This window comes from Thalassophryne amazonica, chromosome 8 (assembly GCF_902500255.1).
Source record: "Thalassophryne amazonica chromosome 8, fThaAma1.1, whole genome shotgun sequence".
In the NCBI taxonomy this organism is placed as follows: Eukaryota; Metazoa; Chordata; class Actinopteri; order Batrachoidiformes; family Batrachoididae; genus Thalassophryne; species Thalassophryne amazonica.
The window spans coordinates 85,976,614-86,002,459 of NC_047110.1; the positions used below are offsets into that span (position 1 = coordinate 85,976,614).

At 42.8% G+C, this 25,846-nt stretch overlaps 1 protein-coding gene across 1 annotated transcript in view; it reads right to left on the reverse strand.

Annotated features, from left to right (window-relative positions):
- The window catches only part of b4galnt4a (beta-1,4-N-acetyl-galactosaminyl transferase 4a), a 440,181-nt gene that overhangs the window by 162,084 nt on the left and 252,251 nt on the right, over positions 1 to 25,846 (reverse strand). The window contains exon 3 of the mRNA XM_034176867.1: positions 10,615 to 10,713. Within this exon, the coding sequence (XP_034032758.1) occupies positions 10,615 to 10,713 (99 nt within the window). The remainder of the gene's footprint in view (positions 1 to 10,614; positions 10,714 to 25,846) is intronic.

Sequence of the window (25,846 nt, forward strand, 5' to 3'; positions counted from 1 at the left end):
CTAGGTTTTTGATTAATTAATAAGCTGGAATGGAAGATTGCTGCTAATCCTCCGCCCCGGCCCGTGCTACGAGCATTCTGACAGTTAGTGTGACTTGGGGGTGTTGACTCATTTAAACTAACATATTCATCCTGCTGTAACCAAGTTTCTGTTAGGCAGAATAAATCAATACGTTGATCAATTATTATATCATTTACCAACAGGGACTTAGAAGAAAGAGACCTAATGTTTAATAGACCACATTTAACTGTTTTAGTCTGTGGTGCAATTGAAGGTGCTATATTATTTTTTCTTTTTGAATTTTTATGCTTAAATAGATTTTTGCTAGTTATTGGTGGTCTGGGAGCAGGCACCGTCTCTACGGGGATGGGGTAATAGGGGGATGGCAGGGGGAGAGAAGCTGCAGAGAGGTGTATAAGACCACAGCTCTGCCTCCTGGTCCCAACGCTAGACAGTCACAGTTTGGAGGATCCCAAAAAATTGGCCAGATTTCTAGAAATGAGAGCTGCTCCCTCTAAAGTGGGATGGATGCCGTCTCTCCTAACAAGACCAGGTTTTCCCCAGAAGCTTTGCCAATTATCAATGAAGCCCACCTCATTTTTTGGACACCACTCAGACAGCCAGCAATTCAAGGAGAACATGCGGCTAAACATGTCACTCCCGGTCTGATTGGGGAGGGGCCCAGAGAAAACAACAGAGTCCGATATTGTTTTTGCAAAGTTACACACCGATTCAATGTTAATTTTAGTGACCTCCGATTGGCGTAACCGAGTGTCATTACTGCCGACGTGAATTACAATCTTACCAAATTTACGCTTAGCCTTAGCCAGCAATTTCAAATGTCCTTCGATGTCGCCTGCTCTGGCCCCCGGAAGACAATTGACAATGGTTGCTGGTGTCGCTAACTTCACATTTCTCAAAACAGAGTCGCCAATAACCAGAGTTTGATCCTCGGCGAGTGTATCGTCGAGTGGGGAAAAACGGTTAGAGATGTAAACGGGTTGACGGTGTACACGGGGCTTCTGTTTAGGGCTACGCTTCCTCCTCACAGTCACCCAGTCAGCCTGCCTTCCCGACTGCACGGGGTCTGCCAGGGGGGAACTAACGGCGGCTAAGCTACCTTGGTCCGCACCGACTACAGGGGCCTGGCTAGCTGTAGAATTTTCCACGGTGCGGAGCCGAGCCTCCAATTCGCCCAGCCTGGCCTCCAAAGCTACGAATAAGCTGCACTTATTACAAGTACCGTTACTGCTAAAAGAGGCCGAGGAATAACTAAACATTTCACACCCAGAGCAGAAAAGTACGGGAGAGACAGGAGAAGCCGCCATGCTAAAACGGCTAAGAGCTAGTAGCTACGCTAAGCTAGCGGATTCCCAAACAGGGAATCCGACACTAGACAGGCTGTGGAGCAGCACAGGCAACGCACGACAACAGTGCTAAAATAAAATAAAAATCCACTAGACAGGCTGTGGAGCAGCACAGGTAACGCACAACAACAGTGCTAAAAAATAAAATAAAATAAAAATAAAAATCCACTGGACAGGCTGTGGAGCAGCACAGGCAACGCACGACAACAGTGCTAAAACAAAATAAAAATCCACTAGACAGGCTGTGGAGCAGCACAGGTAACGCACGACAACAGTGCTAAAACAAAATAAAAATCCACTGGACAGGCTGTGGAGCAGCACAGGTAACGCACGACAACAGCGCTAAAAAATAAAATAAAAATAAAAATCCACTGGACAGGCTGTGGAGCAGCACAGGTAACGCACGACAACAGTGCTAAAAAATAAAATAAAATAAAAATAAAAATCCACTGGACAGGCTGTGGAGCAGCACAGGCAACGCACGACAACAGCGCTAAATAAAAATCCACTGGACAGGCTGTGGAGCAGCACAGGTAACGCACGACAACAGCGCCAAAAAAAAAATAAAATCAAAATCAAAATCCACTGGACAGGCTGTGGAGCAGCACAGGTAACGCACGACAACAGTGGTAAAAAATAAAATAAAATAAAAATAAAAATCCACTGGACAGGCTGTGGAGCAGCACAGGTAACGCACAACAACAGTGCTAAAAAATAAAATAAAATAAAAATAAAAATCCACTGGACAGGCTGTGGAGCAGCACAGGCAACGCACGACAACAGCGCTAAATAAAAATCCACTGGACAGGCTGTGGAGCAGCACAGGTAACGCACGACAACAGCGCCAAAAAAAAAATAAAATCAAAATCAAAATCCACTGGACAGGCTGTGGAGCAGCACAGGTAACGCACGACAACAGTGGTAAAAATAAAATAAAAATCCACTGGACAGGCTGTGGAGCAGCACAGGTAACGCACGACAACAGTGGTAAAAAATAAAATAAAAATCCACTGGACAGGCTGTGGAGCAGCACAGGTAACGCACGACAACAGTGGTAAAAAAAATAAAATAAAAATCAAAATCCACTGGACAGGCTGTGGAGCAGCACAGGTAACGCACGACAACAGTGCCAAAAAATAAAATCAAAATCCACTGGACAGGCTGTGGAGCAGCACAGGTAACGCACGACAACAGTGGTAAAAAATAAAATAAAAATCCACTGGACAGGCTGTGGAGCAGCACAGGTAACGCACGACAACAGTGGTAAAAAATAAAATAAAAATCCACTGGACAGGCTGTGGAGCAGCACAGGTAACGCACGACAACAGTGCTAAAAAAAATAAAATAAAAATCAAAATCCACTGGACAGGCTGTGGAGCAGCACAGGTAACGCACGACAACAGTGCCAAAAAATAAAATAAAAATCCACTGGACAGGCTGTGGAGCAGCACAGGTAACGCACAACAACAGTGCCAAAAAACAAAACAAAAATCCACTGAACAGGCTGTGGAGCAGCGCAGGTAACACACGACAACAGTGCCAAAAATAAAATAAAAATCCACTGGACAGGCTGTGGAGCAGCACAGGTAACACACGACAACAGTGGTAAAAATAAAATAAAAATCCACTGGACAGGCTGTGGAACAGCACAGGTAACGCACGACAACAGTGCTAAAAAATAAAATAAAAATCCACTGAACAGGCTGTGGAGCAGCACAGGTAACACACGACAACAGTGCTAAAAAATAAAATAAAAATCCACTGAACAGGCTGTGGAGCAGCACAGGTAACGCACGACAACAGTGCTAAAAAATAAAATAAAAATCCACTGAACAGGCTGTGGAGCAGCACAGGTAACGCACGACAACAGTGCTAAAAAATAAAATAAAAATCCACTGAACAGGCTGTGGAACAGCACAGGTAACGCACGACAACAGTGCTAAAAATAAAATAAAAATCCACTGGACAGGCTGTGGAGCAGCACAGGTAACACACGACAACAGCGCTAAAATAAAATAAAAATCCACTGAACAGGCTGTGGAGCAGCACAGGTAACACACGACAACAGCGCTAAAAAAAAAAAATAAAAATCCACTGAACAGGCTGTGGAGCAGCACAGGTAACGCACGACAACAGCGCTAAAATAAAATAAAATCCACTGAACAGGCTGTGGAGCAGCACAGGTAACACACGACAACAGTGCTAAAAAATAAAATAAAAATCCACTGAACAGGCTGTGGAGCAGCACAGGTAACACACGACAACAGTGCTAAAAAATAAAATAAAAATCCACTGAACAGGCTGTGGAGCAGCACAGGTAACACACGACAACAGTGCTAAAAAATAAAATAAAAATCCACTGAACAGGCTGTGGAGCAGCACAGGTAACACACGACAACAGTGCTAAAAAATAAATAAAAATCCACTGAACAGGCTGTGGAGCAGCACAGGTAACACACGACAACAGTGCTAAAAAATAAAATAAAAATCCACTGAACAGGCTGTGGAGCAGCACAGGTAACACACGACAACAGTGCTAAAAAATAAAATAAAAATCCACTGAACAGGCTGTGGAGCAGCACAGGTAACACACGACAACAGTGCTAAAAAATAAAATAAAAATCCACTGAACAGGCTGTGGAGCAGCACAGGTAACACACGACAACAGTGCTAAAAAATAAAATAAAAATCCACTGAACAGGCTGTGGAGCAGCACAGGTAACACACGACAACAGTGCTAAAAAATAAATAAAAATCCACTGAACAGGCTGTGGAGCAGCACAGGTAACACACGACAACAGTGCTAAAAATAAAATAAAATCCACTGAACAGGCTGTGGAGCAGCACAGGTAACACACGACAACAGTGCTAAAAATAAAATAAAAATCCACTGAACAGGCTGTGGAGCAGCACAGGTAACACACGACAACAGGGCTAAAAATAAAATAAAAATCCACTGAACAGGCTGTGGAGCAGCACAGGTAACACACGACAACAGTGCTAAAAAATAAAATAAAAATCCACTGAACAGGCTGTGGAGCAGCACAGGTAACACACGACAACAGTGCTAAAAAATAAAATAAAAATCCACTGAACAGGCTGTGGAGCAGCACAGGTAACACACGACAACAGTGCTAAAAAATAAAATAAAATCCACTGAACAGGCTGTGGAGCAGCACAGGTAACACACGACAACAGTGCTAAAAAATAAAATAAAAATCCACTGAACAGGCTGTGGAGCAGCACAGGTAACACACGACAACAGTGCTAAAAAATAAAATAAAAATCCACTGAACAGGCTGTGGAGCAGCACAGGTAACACACGACAACAGTACTACTGAGTAGTCTTCTAGAATATTCTTTAACTGCTAGAACTGTCCAGAATTTTCTAGAAGTTTCCAGAATTATCTGGAAATTTCAAGAAACTTTTAGAACTTTCTAGAACGTAAAAAAAAAATAAAATCAAAGTTTGTGCTGAATGTAGTCATTTTTCCATAGACTTTAGACATAAGCAGTTGAAATATAACACTTAGAAGCCAGGAACAAAAATTGTGTTACATAGTGTTATTCAAGGCAGCAGGGTGGCCAAATGGTTTATGCACTTGCTTTCAAAACAGAAGGTTCTCTGTTCATGACCACCCATGCCCTTTCTCCGTGTGATGCGGAGTTGTGTCACAAAAGACATCCGGTGTAAAGCTTGTGCCAAACCAACGTGTAGCTTCATATCGGAACCAAGCAAAAAGAGAGGAACTCAAAAGAATGCGTCACAAAACTGATGAGGGATTTGTAATTCAGATGAGTTACTGTATTTTCAGGTGTATAAGTCGCCCCTCACTTTTTGTGGTGGTGGTGGTGGTGGGGGTGCAGCAATTTATACTCCAGTACAACTTGCATAAAAAAAAAAAAAAAAAAACAACACACATTTGTTCTTAATAATAATAATAATAATAATAATAATAATAATAATAATAATGATAATAATTAGAATGACTATTTATGTAGGACTTTCACAGAAATTTAAGCACTAAACAAAATGAACTTGAATGATAAAGGAAGAAATGCCAACAACAAAAAGTACACTTTAACAATGAATCAAAGTCCCAAATTGAAGAGATGATAATAGAGAAAACAGGTGTGATTTATACTTCGGTGCAACTTAATGTGTTTTTCCTTTTCAAGAAGCATTTTTAACAAGTGCAATTTGTACTCTGGTGTGACTTGTAATCCCAAAAATACAGTAATTACAGCACCTGTAATGTGACAGTTAAAAAAAACTATCAACAAAAACTAAATTAATTGCACTTTTATCAGCTTCTTTTTGACATAACTTCCTTGGTTGGTAAACAATGCGTGCTTTTGGGACATATATTGGACCGTTTAAACATTATGCACCAGGCTAGAAATACAGATTTTATTTTAATAGCGAATAGATCAGCTCAGACAACTTTGTCTGATTAAAACATACCTGTGTATCTTTCCTGCTGCTCAGCTAAACATGTAAGTCAAACAAAACACCTTTCTTACAAAAGTAACTTGATTTAATGACTGTCACTGACACATCTAACATGTTGGGGGTTTGTGTGCAAACAATACACGTTTTTCTCTTTTAGGATCATTAATGAAGCACAGCCACAAAGCTCAAAGAGGTTTAAAGTAAATGTTTGAAATGTATGAGTCATAATACTTTACAGCCAGATTTGAATGTACAATGAGCACATTTGAAAATAAAGTGGTCTTGGAGCCAATAAAAGAATTATTAAAGGGGTCATATTGTGCTATATCACTTTTTATCTAACTTGTACATTTTCATGCGGTTGATATTTAATGTTCAACGCCTCCAAAGTCCCACAATTCTATGAGTGTTCTCACAGATATTCTTCTGATTTAAGCACAATTCATGACTGACACAGCTTGTATAAGTCTTCTGTGTCATATGTAACAGAAATAACATCGCTCACTCAGAGGCTCTTATTTTACCTCAAAGGGCACCGACTTAACACCCACACACACACATCCACACATAGTCCAGTAAGATTATCCCCCCAAAAATGATCACTTATGCACCTGTTGGTGGTAAACAAGCCTGATTTGGGAGGCACAGATTTTGCCACACACAGCGCAAGTGTAGGTGGCAATTGACGCTTCTGTCGGGGGAGCGCTATCGTGCTCCTTGCACCATTTGGCGTTTTCCTCTATCTTGCAGCGACACTCATGCTCAAACAGCGTCACACCCTCCTGGACTGTATTTCACCATCTAGCTCTATTGCGAGCCAGGTCTTCCCAGCCCACCAAACTCATATTGCAAGCTTTAACAGTGGCTTTCAGATTGTCTTTGAAACATTTCCTCTGTTCCCCTTGGGACCTAGTGCCTGAGCCCAGTTCCCAGATTTGCTTTGGAAGGTGGGAATCTTCCAGCCTAACCACATATCCTGTCCAACGCACATGATTTTCAGTCACTATGTCTTCAATGCTTGTGTAGTTTACCTCCTTCAGAATGCTGTTATTCATCTGTTGGTCCTGCCAACTCACACCCAGAATACAGCAGAAACACCGCTGATGGTATTTTTCCAAGCTTTTAAGGTGACATGTGTAAGTGGTCCAGGATTCTGAGGTGTATAGGAGGGAAGGTATCACAACAGCCTTGTATATCATGATTTTTGTATCAGTCCATATCCCTCTCACATCAAACACTATCTCATGCAGCCTGCCAAAGGCGCAGCTTGCACCTTTAAGACTATGCAGAATCTCAGCATCAATGTTAGCTTTTGTAGAAAGAACACTACCTAAAAAATATAGCCAGTTTGTCATCAGCACTTTATATGCCTCCTATCAGGAGGTTAGCAGGAGTAAGCCGTTTCTGTCATGGTTGGGCTTGTGGCAGTGGCAGCTGGTGAAAAACCGTCTTGGTGGGGCTGCTGTGCCAATAGATTCCCTTGCCTTGTCCAGTAGAGGCATTCAAGTGAACAGTCGGAAAATTACTACAATTCCACAATGATCCTTTCATGTCCTTCTCAAAATCAGCAGTTCAACAGATAAAATTAACCATTTACAGCTATATTAGGCCCCATTTCTACTTTGGAAAGGAACAGTATCAAATACAATACAACACTCAAGTTCTTGAGCAAAGAACATTTCACCATTTGACACCAGTTACACACACAGTACACCAAACTGTACTGCACTGCCATTATCTTCAGACAAACAGATCCTGGGGTTCACAATGACACTGACCTTAACAAAATAGAAAATATCACCAAATTTACACTCTTTCAAAATATGGAAAAATTCTTCAATTGACAAAAGAACATTATGTACATACTACAATGTTCACACCACCTTGTGTGTGTGTGTGTGTGTGTGTGTGTGTGTGTGTGTGTGTGTGTGTGTGTGTGTGTGTGTGTGTGTGTGTGTGTGTGAGAGAGAGAGAGAGAGAGAGAGTGTGTGTGTGTGTGTGTGTGTGTGTGTGTGTGTGTGTGTGTGTGTGTGTGTGTGTGTGTGTGTGTGTGTGAGAGAGAGAGAGAGAGAGAAAATTAAGGTAATATTTTGCATGAACATTACTGAGTAGAATGGAGGCAAACTAAAGAAGCTTGAAAAACTTAAATTAAATAACTTGACTAACTAATAACACCAAAACCTTTAAATTAAATTGGTTAAAATTAATTAACAGTGTAGAGGACAAAGCAAATTAAGTATACAAAACCACCTAATTAAATGCGTTGCTAAACTTGGGTTTGTCTTACTATGTGTCTTGTGTGTACTCAGTGGCTGAGTTAGAATTTCTTTAAAAAACATGCAAATTGATATTTTATGGTTTTGTTTTTAAACTGAGCAAATAATTTGTTTTAGAGTGTGCAATACTCCAAAGAATATTTCACTTCTGTGAACTGATCCTCATAACGTGTAAAGTGAAATCAAAATACCAGCATGGCTGCAGCTTTGAACACTGTTACAAACAGCCCCGGCCTCCCCTATTACCATTATAACTGGTCTGCTGTCCCAATAAAGATCACAGCTTTGACCCCCTAAAACAAACAAAAAAAAACATCACTCATTCGTTTTATCTTAAATTTTCATCCTCGTTTCCACACCAGGAGCAACATTCGGGAATAAATCCGAGCAGCTCGTCAGCTCACCTGAGCTGAAGTGGATCCAGAGGAGTCAGTCCACAGCTGGCAGAGGTGGATGCGTTCCTTTCCACCCCGCAGTAAAGATCGCAGATCAGCAGCCTCCGTGACGTGTGCGCGCTGACAGTGTGAATGAAGCCTGACACGGTTTATAACGAGTCAGACAAACGTCTCTCCTCCAACCGGGATGTGCAATTGTCATTAAAGCACGAGAAAGATCTGATGTGCGCACCTCCATGCACCTCCAAAAGGATCCCCGCGAAACTTTGGTGTCATTGATTTGATTAGTTTTGTCCCGTTTTAAACCTCCGAAGAGTTCTTCAACTTACTCCAGCAAAACACACAGAGACAAAATAAAAATAAATAAATAGAACCAAAACATCGTCGTCACCATCATTTCTTTCTGCCTGCCTGACAGCAGAAGCTGCAGCGTCACGTATATCACTGACTGTAGCAATCTAACGTTCCCGCATTTTTGTAGCGAGGGCTAAAATTCCGGCGCCACAAAGCCATTAATTTTGGCAATGTTGATTTGCCAAATATTTATTAATTTTCCCTAGCAACTACATACAATTGGTTATTTCGCTGCACTTCAAGGGCGCTTTGAATGATCGCCCAAGACGAGGAATGATACGTTCTCTGCTTCTGTCGGTGGAAATGCACTGTTGAATGAGAGTCAGTTGGAGGAAGTGTTGTTTTAATCATTCATATTACATGTAGGCACATACTATTAAGTAAAACTGACATTGATAATACTTTTTAAATATATATATATTATGACTTTTCCCCTCCACATCTAGGAGGGCAGCGCCCGAGCACCCCCTATGGGCCAGCCGCCACTGGCTTGTGGGGTATGTTTATCGGGATTTTATTGTTCGTTCTTTTGTGATTGGTTTCATGTTCCCTGCATTCTCTTGTCCTTTGTCTGGGGTGTTTGGTGTTGGGTGCGTCTTTCCTGTTGTCCTCCGCTTGCTATGCTCCATTCCTGATCTTTCCTCCTCACCTGTTTCCCTTTTCCTCTGATCACCACCTGCATTTAGGTCTCACTTTCCCTCCTGTCTTCGCCAGATCGTTTGTGCTTCATGGCAGTGTTTCCAGCCTTGTTTCACAGTGTTCTTGTTTTCTTGTGCATTTCTTGCCGTGTACCGACTGTCCACCTGTTTTTTTTACCTTGCTTGCCGTCTGATGTTTTAGACACTGTTGTTGGTTTTTGTTTGCTGCCCTGTGTACTGAACCCTGCCTGGTTACCAAGTAAAGCCTTTTGAACTTTCACTTTTGAGTCTGAGTTTTACAGTTGTGTCCTGCCTTTTCGTGTCTGAGATCCTGACAGTTTCATCCCGTATTTGCACTTTTCTGGATGGTAGAGGATCGTAATAAAACAGTGTCCTGTGGAATAGGGGTGTATGGTGCTCAGCTTGGAAGCAACTTGGGAGTTAAGGATCTTGCTCAAAGGCCCTTTGTGATTTTCCAGTCTCATGGGGATGTGAACAGAGGATCCTCTGGTTACAAGCTCATTGATTTAACTGGTTGACTATCACCTTCCTAACGGAGGCACACATACATATTCTTTAATAGCACTCCCACTCACATTACACACACACACACACACACACACACACACACACACACACACACACACACACACACACACACACACACACACACAAAGGTAAAATTTGATTGCTTGATCAATCAATCGATTAATAGATGCATAAACACACAGAGATGTGGTCAACTGTTTGTTGTCCTCCAGTAATGTGAAGGTTTAAAAAAAAACCAAAAAGATGTTTCCACCTGAATTGCATTTGATTAAACGCAAACAGTGGCATTCAATTACCAAGCAACTGTGATGATGGACTATTATTAAAAACCAATTTCCTAAAGGTTAATCACTGACAAAATGATGGTGCATGTGTGAGCAGCCTTGCTGGGTTGAGTTGATGAGTCACAAATAAAGCAAATGAAAAGCCTTGATATAATATTGATGTTTCTGTTCTTGTCCTCCTGCTGAAGGACAAGGACACAGGTTTAAGAAAAAGTGAGTGAAGGATACGTGTGCAACATTCATGAAGAGAATGAGTGAGAAATAAAGACTGGGAAGAGGAAAGGAAAGGAGAAATTACCTCAGGCTTCCACGGCAATTTCTTGTGACGCTGGTTGAGGAACTTGTGAATGTGAGTTTGGTCTCTGCTGTTGGCCCCTCCTGTGACTGGCTCGTCATCCTTGGAAAAAAAAGAAACCAGCACACTTATTTGTCTGTAACATCAATATCGAATGATGATGAAGATAAAAGAAAAACAAATGCTGCTTTTCTCTCATTGATAGTGAGCATTCCATACGGGAAATCAACACACCAGTCATGCATACGTGAATATACTCCCAACACAGCACCCCATCATTGCTACTATACTCTGTGTGTGTGTGTGTGTGTGTGTGTGTGTGTGTGTGTGTGTGTGTGTGTGTGTGTGTGTGTGTGTGTGTGTGTGTGTGTGTGTGTGTGTGTGTGTGTGTGTGTGTGTGTGTGTGTGTGTGTGTGGACATTTGCCATTCATGCAGGTACAACAGAATTTTGCCAGGGCTGCCAGTGTGTGTATAAATACACAGTACTGTGCAAAAGTTTTAGGCATCCCAGAGATATAATAAAAGTAGAGTTTGATGACCCCCCCCCCCCCCCCCCCACACACACACACACACACTTTTTTTTATTGGCACGTCAACACAAAATCAGTTCCAATAAAAGTGAATATGTGAGCTATATTTTTTATTCCATGAGGGCAGCACGGTGTTTTAGTGGTTAGCACTGTCGCCTCACAGCAAGAAGGTCACCACCTGTGGCCTTTCTCTGTGGCGTTTGCGTGTTCTCCCCATGTTTGCGTGGGTTAAATTAAATAAATGGTAAATGGACTGCATTTATATAGCTCTTTTCCATCTGCATTAAACAGTCAAAGCGCTTTACAATAATGCCTCACATTCACCCCGATGTGAGGGTGCTGCTATACAAGGTACTCACTACACACAGAGAGCAACTAGGAGATTAAGGACCTTGCCCAAGGGCCCTTAGTGATTTTTCGCTCAGGTTGGGATTCAAACCGAGGATCCTCTGATCTCAAGCCCAACGCTTAACAACTAGATTATCACCTACCCTGCACCTCTCCGGGTGTACTGGCTTCCTTCCACATCCAAAGAAGCTTAGGTGAATTGGAAACTTTAAGTTGTCCATTGGTGTGTGTGTGTGAATGTTTTTGTTTGTCTATATGTGGGCCTGCAACAGACTGGCGTCCTGTCCTGGGTGTACCCCGCCTCTCACCCTATGACTGCTGAGATAGGCAGCGGCTCCCCCGTGACCCCTAATTGGAGTAAGCGGGTAACAATGACTACGTTTACATGGAGCCAATAACACTTTCATAACCGGAATATTAGCAATAACCCGGTTGTGCACGGCCATGTGAACACCTGCAAAAACTCGAATATGCTCATATTCCGGTTTTTAAAAACCCGAATAAGACCCCTGGGTTAATCCTTTTCTAACCCGAATATCAGGTCATATAAACGCGCATTAGGATATCCCCATAGAAAGGAACATTATTTTGTGTTCTGCGCTTGTCCTATCCGCAAGGAATCTTGGTCTTTTGAGTACGGCAACTACTTGTATGCAGTGCGAGCAACCTACCAGACACCACAGAAGCAGAGGACAGCACATTGTGTTCTATATATATATATATATCCTGTGACTGATATTCTGGTGCAACATATACCCAAAAAAAAAAAAAAATATATATATATATATATATATATATATATCACATGTAAATAGAACCCAATTTTCATTGCATCACACACAATGGAGTTTTTGTAATTTCCACAGTAGCATACCCAGTCATTCTTTCTTTTTCTACTTTTCTTTTAAAAAGGCATTATATGCCAATGATACAACAAGCAAATGTGAGCAGAGCACTCAGAAGCTTGATTACTAACATAGTTTGACTGTGGTTGCAAAATAGTGATCTTTTCCTTTAACATAAATGTACATTTTTAGCATAACTGAAACACACCAGACACACAAGTACACAGTAAACCACATCATGAACATGGAAGCCAAAGAAACACAATGTAACAGTATCTCCCCTAAAGGCCACAATTAGGAAATAAAGGGTTATTTCCTTTGAAGGCAGCAGTAACAATAATGTGGATTTTTTTATTATTCAGTCATAATCTAGTGTTTGATTTGCCAAAGCCTGAATCTCAAACACCTTCTCGCCGTTCGCTCCACAGGAGTCTGATGTGGGAATTAGCCTGTGGCTCTGACCGGCGCACTGCAGGGCTCTTTGTCTGCGGCCAGCTAAAAGGCACGCTAATGTTAATGCTGTCATGTGATGGGCAGCACAGAAAGACAAGAGAGGTGAGCGGAAGTTCTCAGCCAACTATGAGGAGATAAAAGCTGTGGGTCTCCCAGGGGAAGAGCAGAGTCTCAGAGCTGTTAGTTGAGAGGCAAAGTCATGATGTCAGGATATAGGCGAGAGCACACCTGCACACAGACAAGCTAGCTCCCGTGAAATGAGGGGGTTTTGCTAAAGATGCAGCATTGTTTGGAAAATAACCACTGAAGAGGGAAAAATGGCAGAGGCAACTGTCACATGCCAAACCATTTATTACATGACAACATGCAACCCTCCTGTCTCACAGCAGAGAAGCATAAAAAGTGGTTTTTGCCTCCCCAAAAACTCACAAAACCCCTCTTCGAGTCGCACAAAGGAGGTCGGCTCAGTGAAGGTCACAAAATTTGCAAAACACCAACTGGTGTTTAGCATGAAACTCTCACAGCAAAGGAATAACAGTGCCAAACTCAAAAATGGCCCCTTCACACCTAACACGAAGTTGGGCGATAGAAGCAGAAACCGGCCGAAAATCCACGAATAAAAAATGAAATGGGGAACCGCGAAACAATCCACCTGCTATTGGGAGGGACACACGGTTGGACAGGTGTGCACAATACCACAGCGACAGTTTTGTGCACGCTCGTGTTCGCGTATGCAAACACACTGCGAGCATGTGGAAAGTTGCGCACATAGCAGCGGAGCAAAAATAAATAAATAAATAAACAAACACCATAATTTATAATACTTAATTCCTGTTATAAAGAGTGGACTTAGCTTCCGCCTAGACGTAGACCAGGAAGTACTGAAATGACGTGGATTACTGTTCTCCCTTTTATGTTTTACATGAAATACCTGATGCGCTCATCTCATGAATACATCAGCCTTGCGTGCATGATCAGGTCCATCAGTCTGCGGTCAGCTGACAGGCGCCGTATGTCCAGAGCAAAGCGTATGATCACAGTAATCACACATGAATGAGTTCACGCTTTTACCCTTATTTGTTTTATTTAATTTCCACTCTCTCATGTAAACTACAATTTCAACAGCATAAAGTGTCTGAGCTCTAGGGCCCGGTCACACGGCATATGATGATTCCTGATCGAAGGGAAAAAAGTAAAAAAGTCACAAATCGTCGAGAAAAGGTGGACGAATGAGCTTTTGACTTTTCCCATGACCAAATAGCCTGCGAATCAAGAGCGCAAAAGGAACAAAAGAGGAACAAAACGAAACTGAAGCTAACGTTGATCTCCACGCTTTAAACGAAATGCGCCTGGAGCCACTGGTGGAGCAGTGTATGTCTGCGTCCAGCTTTGCGTTCCGGCTGCAAACAGAAGCTTGCAATCCGACCCACTGGGGAGATCTCTGCGCATGTCCGTGGATCCACCTGCTCTTGTTCCTCGTCCAGAATCATCAGAATCCTCACTGTCTGGTTCAGACTGATGACACGCTGCGTGCTCCATCTTGCTCCAATTAAAAAAAACTGCTGGTTTGTGGTGGCTGCTGTATCACTGTATTTACATTAAGCCATATATACTGATTTATAACAGGAAACTATCAAAAGGGGGAATAAATATAAGCATAAAGATGATTGAATATATCATCAGAGCAGTAAATTGATCAGATCAAGTAAACGCCATGCATTGACTCCCCGTGTACGGTTATTTCCACCAGCTCATCCACAACGTGAATTCTGCCTTCTAGAACAGCTCTTTATATAATCATCTGAATCATTTACCTGTTCCCACATGTACAGAAGGGCTGGATTGTCATTCCTACACTCATATGTTATATTTAAGAAAAAATAATAAGCGCACACAGGAGGCAATGGCTGCTGCTGCTAATGCTGCATTCAAGTACCATCGGAAATTACACCACTTTTTTGTTGTTTCAAATTCAGCAGTTGCTTGTGGCAGGAGGGTGGTTTTCATTTGATTTTTGGTCAAATAATTAATTGTATCCACACAAAAGGTTAATTCTGGCCTATATAAGGTGCCTGAGCCCAGTGAAGCTGACCCCCCACCTAGATAAAAAAAAATAAATCTAAGCAAACAGGCTGAGTTTGCCCTGTAGTTTCCAACGGTACATGAATGCAGCACAGCAGCAGTGCTCACAAACTGGCTTCTGCACTTTATGACAACATTCAGCTGGTCGAACGAAGTCAAACTAAACGCTAATGTTACAAAAACTAAACAAATGATAAAAAACCGCCAAGAACTATCGCAAAACTGAGGTTTACAGCAGTATTCGTTCAAATTTTTCGACAGTTTAAAAATTCTGATGAAGAGCCAGCTGCAGGAATGAAGCTGTGCGAAGGTTAAACAATGCCACCAAAAGTCAACGAAAGTAAAGATTTCTTGTTTTGTTTGGGCTTCGTTGCCCATCGTTAAGTGCCGTGTGGCCGGGCCTTTAGACCACCACAAACCTGGTTTAAAGTCCAGCACTGTCTCATGCCATCCAAAGCAAGCAACCTTACATACAGGATGCATATCATATGGCATAGCATTGAATGGACTGGTTGGGTGAACTCCCATGAACCCTCAAGCACCCGTTGGAGCGTGTAGAGCTGGTCCAGTGTGCTGCAACCAGGACGAAAACCACACTGCTCCTCCTGAATCCGAGGTTCGACCATCGGTCGAATTCTCCTCTCCAGTACTCTGGAATAGACCTTACTGGGGAGGCTGAGGAGTGTGATCCCCCTATAGTTGGGACACACCCTCCGGTCCCCCTTCTTAAACAGAGGGACCACCACCCCGGTCTGCCAATCCAGAGGCACTGTCCCCGATCGCCACGAGATGTTGCAGAGGCGTGTCAGCCAAGACAGTCCCACAACATCCAGAGACTTAAGGTACTCAGGACGGATTTCATCCACCCCAGGAGCCTAACCACCTCGGTGACTTCTGCCTGGATAATGGATAAGTCCGTCTCTGGGTCCCCAGTCTCTGCCTCCTCTTCAGAAGATGTGACGATGAGAGTGAGGAGATCTTCGAAGTACTCCTTCCACCGCCCAACAACATCCCCAGTCAGGGTCAACAGCTCCCCACCTGCAACCTAAACAGTGCCGGTGGAGAGCTGCTTCCGCCTCCTGAGGCATCGGATGGTTTGCCAGAATCTCTTCAAGGCCGACCGATAGTTCTCCTCCATAGCCTCCTTGAACTCCTCCCAGACCTGAGTTTTTGCCTCTGTGACTGCACGAGCTGCGGCACGCTTGGCCTGCCGGTACCTGTCAGCTGCCTCTGGGGTCCCACCTACCAACAAAGATAAGTAGGACTCCTTCTTCAGCTTGACGGCATCCCTTACTCCCGGTGTCCACCACTGGGTTCGGGGATTGCCGCCGCGACAGGCACCAGAGACCTTACGACCACAGCTACGAGCGGCCGCATCAACAATGGAGGTGGAGAACATGGTCCACTCGGACTCCATGTCTCCAACCTCCCCCGGGATCTGGGAGAAGCTCTCCCGGAGGTGGGAGTTGAAGACCTCCCTGACAGAGGGTTCCGCCAGTCGTTCCCAGCAGACCCTCACGATACGTTTGGGCCTGCCAGGTCTGACCGGCTTCCTCCCCTCCCAGCGGATCCAACTCACCACCAGGTGGTGATCGGTCGACAGCTCTGCCCCTCTCTTTACTCGAGTGTCCGAGACACGTGGCCGAAGGTCAGATGATACGACTACAAAGTCGATCATCGATCTCCGGCTCAGGGTGTCCTGGTGCCACGTGCACTTATGGACACCCTTGTGCTCGAACATGGTGTTTGTGATGGACAAACTGTGACTAGCACAGAAGTCCAACAACTGAACACCACTCGGGTTCAGATCGGGGAGGCCGTGCTTCCTGATCACCCCCCCTCCAGGTCTCACTGTCGCTGCCCACGTGGGCGTTGAAATCCCCCAGGAGAACAATGGAGTCCCCAGTCGGAGCACTATTTAGTACCCCTCCCAGGGACTCCAGGAAGGTCGGGTACTCTACACTGCTGCTCAGCCCGTAGGCCGAGACCCTCTCGTTCACCGGAGTGAACTCCAACATGTGGCGACTGAGCTGGGGAGCAATAAGCAATGCAACCCCAGCTCTCTGCCTCTCCCCCTGGGCAACGCCAGAAAAATGAAGCATCTAGCCCCTCTCCAGGAGTTGGGTACCAGAGCCCATGCTGTGCGTGGAGGTGAGCCCGACTATCTCTAGTCAGTATCTCTCAACCTCCCGCACAAGCTCAGGCTCCTTGCCCCCCAGCGAGGTGACATTCCACGTCCCAACAGCCAGGGGCTGTGAGCGTGGACCGGGCCGCCGGGCCACCCACCCTCGACCACCACCCAATCCTCTCTGCACCCGACCCTCATGGCCCCCTCTGCAGGTGATGAACCCACAGGAGGGCGGGCCCACGTTGCTCCTTCGGGCTGAGCCCGGCCGGCCCCATAGGCTAAGGCCCGACCACCAGGTGCTCACGCGCGAGCCCCAACCCCAGGCCTGGCTCCAGGGTGGGACCCCGGCTCCGCCATACCGGGCGACGTCTCGGTCCTTGATCTTTCACTGGTCATGGAGGTTCTGAGCTGCCCTTAGTCTGACCCGTCACCTAGGACCTGTTTGCCTTGGGAGACCCTACAGGGAGCACAAAGCCCCCGACAGCATAGCTCCTAGGATCATCCGGGTACGTAAACTCCCCCACCACGATAAGGTGGCAGCTAGAGGGGAGTATATATATTCTATTTCTACCTCATTTTCTTATTTTATTGTATTGTTACAAGTATTATTATTATTGCTTATCCTTGCACACACTTTTGATGCACATTTTGCAAACTATACCTTTTTGGAATCTTTAGAATGGGACAAATAATGTCATGTAGTTCTAAATATGAAAGGCGGGGTAAAATGTTGACCCCTTCTTCATCTATGCTGCCACTCCGAGAAGGCTGTCATATCTTTTTTGTGTAGGCCATGGTATAGAGGCTGGATTATAAGGTTGCTTGGTCTTATTTAAGTGGTACCAAAAATCTGAGAAATTGTACCTGTCTTCTTGTCAGGAGCAATTCTTCTTGTTATGACCATGATCTTGGACATTTTCTTACTTAGAAGCAGGGCTTTGTTTTGCCATACAATGTGATTTTCTGATTTTTCTTTCCCTATTGATGCAACACTAAAAAGTTATAGTTAAACTCATTGACCTGAGGTTAAACAACACCCTTCATCAGCTGTATCTCATCTTCCTCTGTGGCGTATATCGACTTTGCACTGCACCAGAATTACTTGCAGTGTACTGTGCTCCAAACACATTCATTCTTAGTGAGAAACTCTGAGATTTACATGACTGTGTTATATTTATTTTAATTTGATCCAGTGGGGTCCGTCAAATACATTAAACACACTGCATCAAGGCAACCAGGTAATATCAATAATACTGATGAGACGGCCTACTTGTCATGTTTATGACGCTAGTTTACCTTGTTGATTTTCCGTCAAATAGATTGATGCATGATCGGCAATGAAGTGAGTGAATGAAATGAAATGAGTGTGCATTTCTCCAATCTATCGAAGTAGCAATTAATTCTAGCTGAACCAAGTTTCTTCACAAATGTATTGCAGATGCATGGCAGAGTTGTTTACTACAGGGGAGTTGATTAATAGATTAAGTGTTCTTTGCCACAGATCTATCTGTAAAACACTACACTGTGATGGATACAAGCCTCCCACTTGGTGTTAAGTGCTCATGGCGAAACCCACTTTCCAGACACCCCATACTCACACTGCACATTTCAAAAGGATGACCTTGCTTATCTAAGCCGGGCAAACTAGTGTGCTAGAATACCAATGAGCTTAATTAATCTTCCTTATTAAACACAAACAAGCACCATTCTGCAGGGAAGCCAGAGACGGTGAGAGTGTTCCTCAAATCTCTTTACCTCTCAGCTCCGTCGAACCCTCAATGATCACCCAACGATGAGCTCAGCCCCAACGGCTCCCAAAAGTCACAAATCATATATTCATTTCCAGAAACCTGCACTTTGAATACTAATGGGCAGAGCAATAAAGACATTATTCACATTTTTCTTTCAAATTAAGCACCACAGAGCGCTACAGTATGTTAATTAGTCTTCCTCTAATTAAGAACCATCGTTTTTCATTGTGCAATCCTGTTGAATCAGCAATGGCTGGTTGCTGCAAAGGGTTTCATATGAAGATCAGCATAGCTGGATGATGCTTCTTGGTGTGTCCCTTGTACTTGTCCATCCATCATTGCTGGTCTTACCACTTTAATAGTTGACCCATTTGTCATACAGTCCTCCTGATAGCCATTATTTGTTTCTGCACCCATTTCTCCATCTTCACCTGTCACAGGTGTGTTGTCAATAAAGGCATCGTATCCCATGATTGCACAGGTTTTCAGGGTGTTCACTGTGTTGCTTATACCATGGATGCTTAGGCATTCAGCTACAATTGGGGTACAAACTCCCCAACCCTTTAGTTAGTAGACAATCTGTTTCATCAAATATACCTGAAGTACAGTATTCTTTATTTTTCCTATTAATGTTCAATCCTATATCATTCTTCTACTTCCCTATCTACTTTCTCCCTTCTAGTGCTGTCATCTGCAAAAAGCTTGCACCTAAAATTAAACACATCCACAACTAGAACAAGAAGGTAAGGGCCTAGAGAATGTCTCCAGTCCAAACCTACTTAAACTGGAATTTTGTCTGTTACCAACTTTTAACCAGAGTTGCTGCTCCCTCATATGTGTTCTGAGCATTCTTTACGTAATTCTCTGCTACCTGTTTCTCCCTCATGTATCGCCATATGTCTTGGTGCCATAAGCATTATAGGGTACACTTTTACAATACAATTCTATAATTTGTTGTCAAACAAATTCCCGTTGCCTGCATACCAAACAGGCACTCGGCTCTGTCACAGTGTCTATTTCACGACAGCAATATATAAGCTGGAAGACAACTACAGAGTAATGTGACAAACGGCTAATAATAAGATAGCAAAAATTGAGAATGAAGACGTGAAAAGCGGCAGAGCAGAATAAGACATATCAACAGACAGAGTGAGATAAGGGAAAAGGTGACCAATGCAGCACTAAAAAACAGGAGCTACTGGCAGAGGACCTTTGATAGGTATTGCACTGTGTTGTGCCAGTTGAGTCTCCTGATATCCCTCTGGCACAGCAAATGTCTGAAGCGACTGAACTGCCAGAATCCCTTTTTACTGAATAGACCAAACACATCAGTGTCTGCTTGGCCTCAGAGCAGTACCACAGAGCTCTGTGAAGCCTTACACATTCACAGGCACTGTGACGTGAAAAGAAGAGTTGTCAATTCAGCTCTCACAGTATACTGCCGACCATGGAGACAAGATTTGTATTTATGACACTGTTACAGAAAAGTAGATGTCAGATTTATAAAATCTGAATAATGTATTGGCTTCAGGCGAAATAATACATTATTTTGTGGTACAATTTGTCACAGTACAAAAATGTGTTAATTTGCACCATGACACTGAAAAATAAACTGCTATATGAAGTAGATTTAATTTATACTAACATTTTGAACAAAAAACAAAAAACTATGTGAATGCATACATTTTTATAAAAGGCATAATGAGTCTGATCTTGATAAAAAAAAAAACGTGCATCAATTTAGCACATGAACATGGTAAGAACAGTAAAGAAAGTGTAACTGTAACTGGAAATTCCTTTCAACGTCATAATACTTTATATCAAGCACTGTAGCTGCAGTAGTACTTGCTTGGCCTTGGCAGAGCTGTTTCTTCAGGGTTTAACAAAATTTATAGTCAATGGACAAAAAATTATGCATAATGCAAAAATGTGAAAGTGAAGAAATTGCAAAACCACGTAAGACTGATTTTTGTAGCTGTTTGCATGCTTCTTATGTGTGTCACACCGTTACTTTTCCTAGAGCTTCCATGCAGCTGAAGTCATTAAAACATGTGGTTTGCCATATGTTGAACATGGGTGGGCTAAGGAAAGATTTATGGCAAAATGTTAGTTATTTGGGTGCATTCAATAAAGTCTGCCTGGACATAAATTAACACTATCTTTTTGTTCAGAAACTATACAATGGTCAAGTAAAACAGGCTCAACCTACCACCACATGTGATATGTGTGACTCAAAAGAAGTTGAACTAAGTCCTATACAAGCTCATGCTTATCCCCTGATACCATAGGGTGAAGCAGATAAGAATCTGCAACTTCACCTAGACAGGATGCCAGTTCATCGCAGGTTACTTCCAAAGTCAAGGCAGGTACCCTCTTCAAGCTGGGTGGACAGGGATGATAGTGTATTGCTCAAGGATGCAGATGATTGCCCTAAAGCAAAACAGGTCTATGTAATGGCCCCTTCACACATAACATGAAAGTGGGCAAAAGAAGCAGAAACCGGCCGAAAATCCGCAAACAAAAAACAAAATGGAGAACCACAAAACAATCCACCTGTTTCAACGCAAGGAGGGATGCATGGTCGGACAGGCGTGCACTATACTGCGGCGACGGTTTCGTGCAGTCTCGTGTTTGCACGCACGAACACACTGCGAGCACGTGAAAAGTCGCGCACACAGCAGCAGAGCCCAAAAAAACCCCACCACAATTTATAATACCTAATTCCTGCTATAAAGAGTGGATTTAGCCTCTGCCTAGATGTACACCAGGAAGTACTGAAATGACATGGATTACTGTTCTCCCTTTTATGTTTTACATGAATTACCTGATTCAATTTCACACCATGCCATGCGCTCAGATGTTGGCTGGTCCTCATGTGATTGTGTCTGTACGGAATTATCAGCATGTTATGAGGGCATGAACACCCACCCACACATGTGCACTGCATGTTCAGCAGCTGAGTTGCAGTACACAGTGGTCAGCTGTTCCAGCAGCGCACTGCACTGGACAGTGACCAGACTCCGGGACCCACAGCCACAGCTGACAATGTTGGATTCATGGTGTGTGTGTGTCAGGGGGGACAATGACACACTCCACAACCTATTTGTGTGTGTGTGTGTGTGTGGGGGGGGGGGGGGGGGGTGTTGCTTGGTAATGCTACACTCGTGTTGCACTTAGACAAATTTCACAGACAGCTCAAATGTGGTCATCTGCACTCCACTATCGTGCCAGGAGCATGAGCAATGTTGGATGTTTGTGTGTGGCACCTGGAATTTGGCCGACACCTGCCGAGAGAGGGGTTGAATGTGCACTTGCAGGGTACTTGCTGCCTTTCAGCCGCTGGTGTGCACGAATGGTTGTGGTGACAGCTGTATGAGGTGTTTGAGGTGACTCCAATTTTTCACAAGTGGCATGCAATTCCTCCTTCGTGCACCAGTCTGCTTCAATCATGTTATGTGTGAAGGGGTCTTAAATATTGGTAGTCAAACTTCTATCACACAGACGTACCTGGTCAATGCAGGTACACATTGCACATTGATTTGAAATCCTAATTATTGTATTTCATCAATTTAAGCAAATATTGCAGGGAAAGAACAAGTGATGACATATGAAGAAGATCTTAATATACCTAAGCAACTATGTCATGAAGCATGCAGTTTTCCTCCCTGTCTTCCACCTCTGTACGCACGCACGCACGCACATGGGTGTAAAAGGAAGAAGCACGCCTCCTTTAAGTTGCTTCTAAATTACCTTGCCAGTACTCTTGCAAAAACAAGATGAGAACAGATTACCGTTAGGGGAAATGCTTGTTTATCTCATAATCCTTAAACATGTTTCCCAGTTCTGCCACTATTTGCAGCTAAACATTTAGCTCATATTTCTGGGTCTGATGGAAATCTGGAGAATGAAGTACCCTTTATCCTCACTGAAATGGTGAAAATGAAAAAGTGAAAGTTGAAAATGAGAGAATAGTAAAAAAAAACTGCATTCATGATTTGCTAATTGCCCCAACCACATCAAAACTGAAGGTCATGTGGCTGCACCGAGACTGGTGATCTAAAGCATATATTGCTCAGCAAAATATTTGTGATTGATTGGTATGAATGAATTCACAATGAAGCCACATAGAAGTCATACGATGAAGTCAAACACAGTCAAAAAACACCCTGACACATATATATTTACTTGCACACTGATATTGTGGCGTGTAGAGCATGCAGGATGTGCACCAGCCCTCTGATGCCTTTCATTATTAATTCTGTGTTAAATCAGTATAAAATGTTACAGAAACAGATCAATACTGTTTGCAGCCAGCTGTAAGACAATATATTAAATATGTACCTTCCCGAAAATTACTTCATCTACACACAAATTAATTAATTAAATAAATAAGGCAAAAAGATCAATGAAGGCAAAAATGTGCCTACGTGTCACTGAACATTTGGATTCTATTAAGGTCTGTTACAAGGTTTGAACCACAGCATGCAGCTATCGTGTAGGTGAATTCACTCGTTTTCTGCCTCTGGCAAGATAAAAGAATCTAATTTTTGTCTTTACTCAGATGATTTGTGCCCACACTCTGTCCCCAAGGCATAGGCACATAACTTTGAACATTCCAGGTTGTTCCTTGCTTCTTAAGAAAAAGCCCTTTTGAGAATTCAGACATGTTTATGCTCATCCTTGTATGGAAATAGGCAGCACAAGACAAGAATTGCATCTAATTTTGTCTTTACTGAATACATCACATGGATCTTGTGTCCAAGTTCTCTCACAGCGAGAGAACCACAGATAAAGTACTGAGCAGGGTTCGGAGGTCAAACTCATCAAAAACTCTGAATGTTGTAAATACTGAAGATGAAATGATAATCTGACAGACTCGTATTATGTTCATAAGTGTAATTAGTCACGTTTTAGCATTTAGGTTTTGTCTTCACATTATTCTACTTCTGGTGTTTTCTCCCCATTATTCTAACTCTAGTTTAATTCTCTGCATTATTCTGTCTTGGACACTGCACGCTGTGTGTCATTATTATTCTTTGTGTTATTCTTTGTGTTATCTGACTGATAATTTTGTTTAATCAAAGGTATGATTAAGTAAATTTAATAAAGTTATATTCATTCAAAGTGCCCTAGAACAAAGTGTGTGACAACATAGTTAATGTTTTTTAAACAGTTGACTCAATTTGTCCACTGTGGTAAATCTTGTCTGGTGCTTTTACTTTGAAGTTTCATCTGTGCTTGTTTTGTTTATCTTAGCTTCCTATTTCTGCTCTTCTGGTTTTGAAAGACTTTTTCCTGTTGGACTGATCACCCGTGTGCTTGACCCACAGCTTATTTTTGATCAAGGCTGGTTGTCTGCTGCTCAAACACTCATAACTTTTATTTTCAGTCATGGAGGTTCTCTGCTTTGGGGTCCATTTGCCAAACCATTACAATAAAGTGCAACTAATAGATGGAGGAATGATGCACGTGAAAACAATAACCCTCTGTGCCAAGAAGCAAAAATATCAGCAATGAGAAACCAGCAAAACATGGACTCAGTAACACGACTGCCCTTTATCCTTCCTGGTGTCCGACAAATGTCAGTTACTGTAGACCGCAGGGTAACCTCTAATGTCTTTGTAGAGTTTACTGTTCGTATAAGTGAGCACAATAAGCACGCAACACTAATTACTAATTAACAATAAAATTAACTGTATACGTTCAAACCACAAATGAGCAATTTCTACTTAGAATACATTTTTTATGTATTTACTTACAGTTTAATTTCTTTCCCTTTGTAAATTCATAATGGAACAGTCCAGAGATTATGAGGCCTGATAATGTCTATAAAGCATTTAGAGGCCTATACTTACGACTAACGGAAAAAAAATAAATGATGTAATTGTAGCTCACATCCACATATAGTGTATCCACACTTTAGGCTGCTTTTAGTTTAACAGTTTGACAACTTCATGAAACCGTCACGTCAATATGAACCAAAATTTCCTAGGATAGTTATTACAGCAGTTAAGGAAGGTCTAAAGGCAAAAGGAGCTGCAACCTGGTCCTAGCAAGGTGTACCGAATGGATATATGTATACTCTACAGGTCAGGTCTGCAAACATGCATTTGTGCTGTTTGTTGCCACATCCATCACACCATGGAAAATCGCCATGGGTCCTGGATGGCAAACCACCCAGCAGACAGTTGGTCCATCTCTAAGTTGGTCTCCATAGGTTCCACATTTTCACTGCACACAGATACACTTCTGATGGCCTAGTCCACAACGTTATTGAAAGCTTGGGTCTTAATCTTGACCCACAACTGCAAACCCAAACACTCTGATGCCTCACACAACTTCTCAAGTTCTGCAATCAGGATATCCATCGACTGCCCACACTACACTTACATGGAACTACAATGACTAAACATTTTGCTTTTTATGACCTTAAACCAGGTATCAAACTTAACTCTCATTCAAATACATTTCTAGTGTGTTGGTAAGTTGACAGACTAGTGCATCATGTTTTCTCACCTACTTGCTTTTGCCTCTCACTAATAGAATTACAGGAATTAATGCACCCTTCATGTTGGTGTTATGGATTAAATTCAGGAGCGAGAGGTCAGGAAATACGAAATAAGACAAATTAGACACCTCTAAGGTGATTCATTCGTTGTCACTTATACTATAAGCAGGTGGCCATTCACAATTTAACCTTCGCTCCATGGCAACAAAAAACCTGCCACGCACCATCATGAATGTGTCCTCATAAATTAAAATGCTGTGTTGTCACCTCGTGGATGAATTAAGCAATCCGTGCCCAGAAGCTATCCATTTTCTATATTATGACCTCACATTGTAAAACGGTTGCCAAGCAGGAAACTTGGTTGAACAAAAGCATTCCAAAAATAATTAATGTCAAAGATGAAACTGACACCGTCATCTTAGAAAACTGAAATTGAATTTGTACATAAGGACACTGTATGTTGATGCAGCTGCTCGGGCGACCGTTCTGGGAGTCACATTAGCAATTCGGGCTCAGCACTCCAGCGTATGGAGAAGTTGGATAAATCTATGCTCTTTGCTCAGAATCAGTCGATCTCATGTGTTTCAGT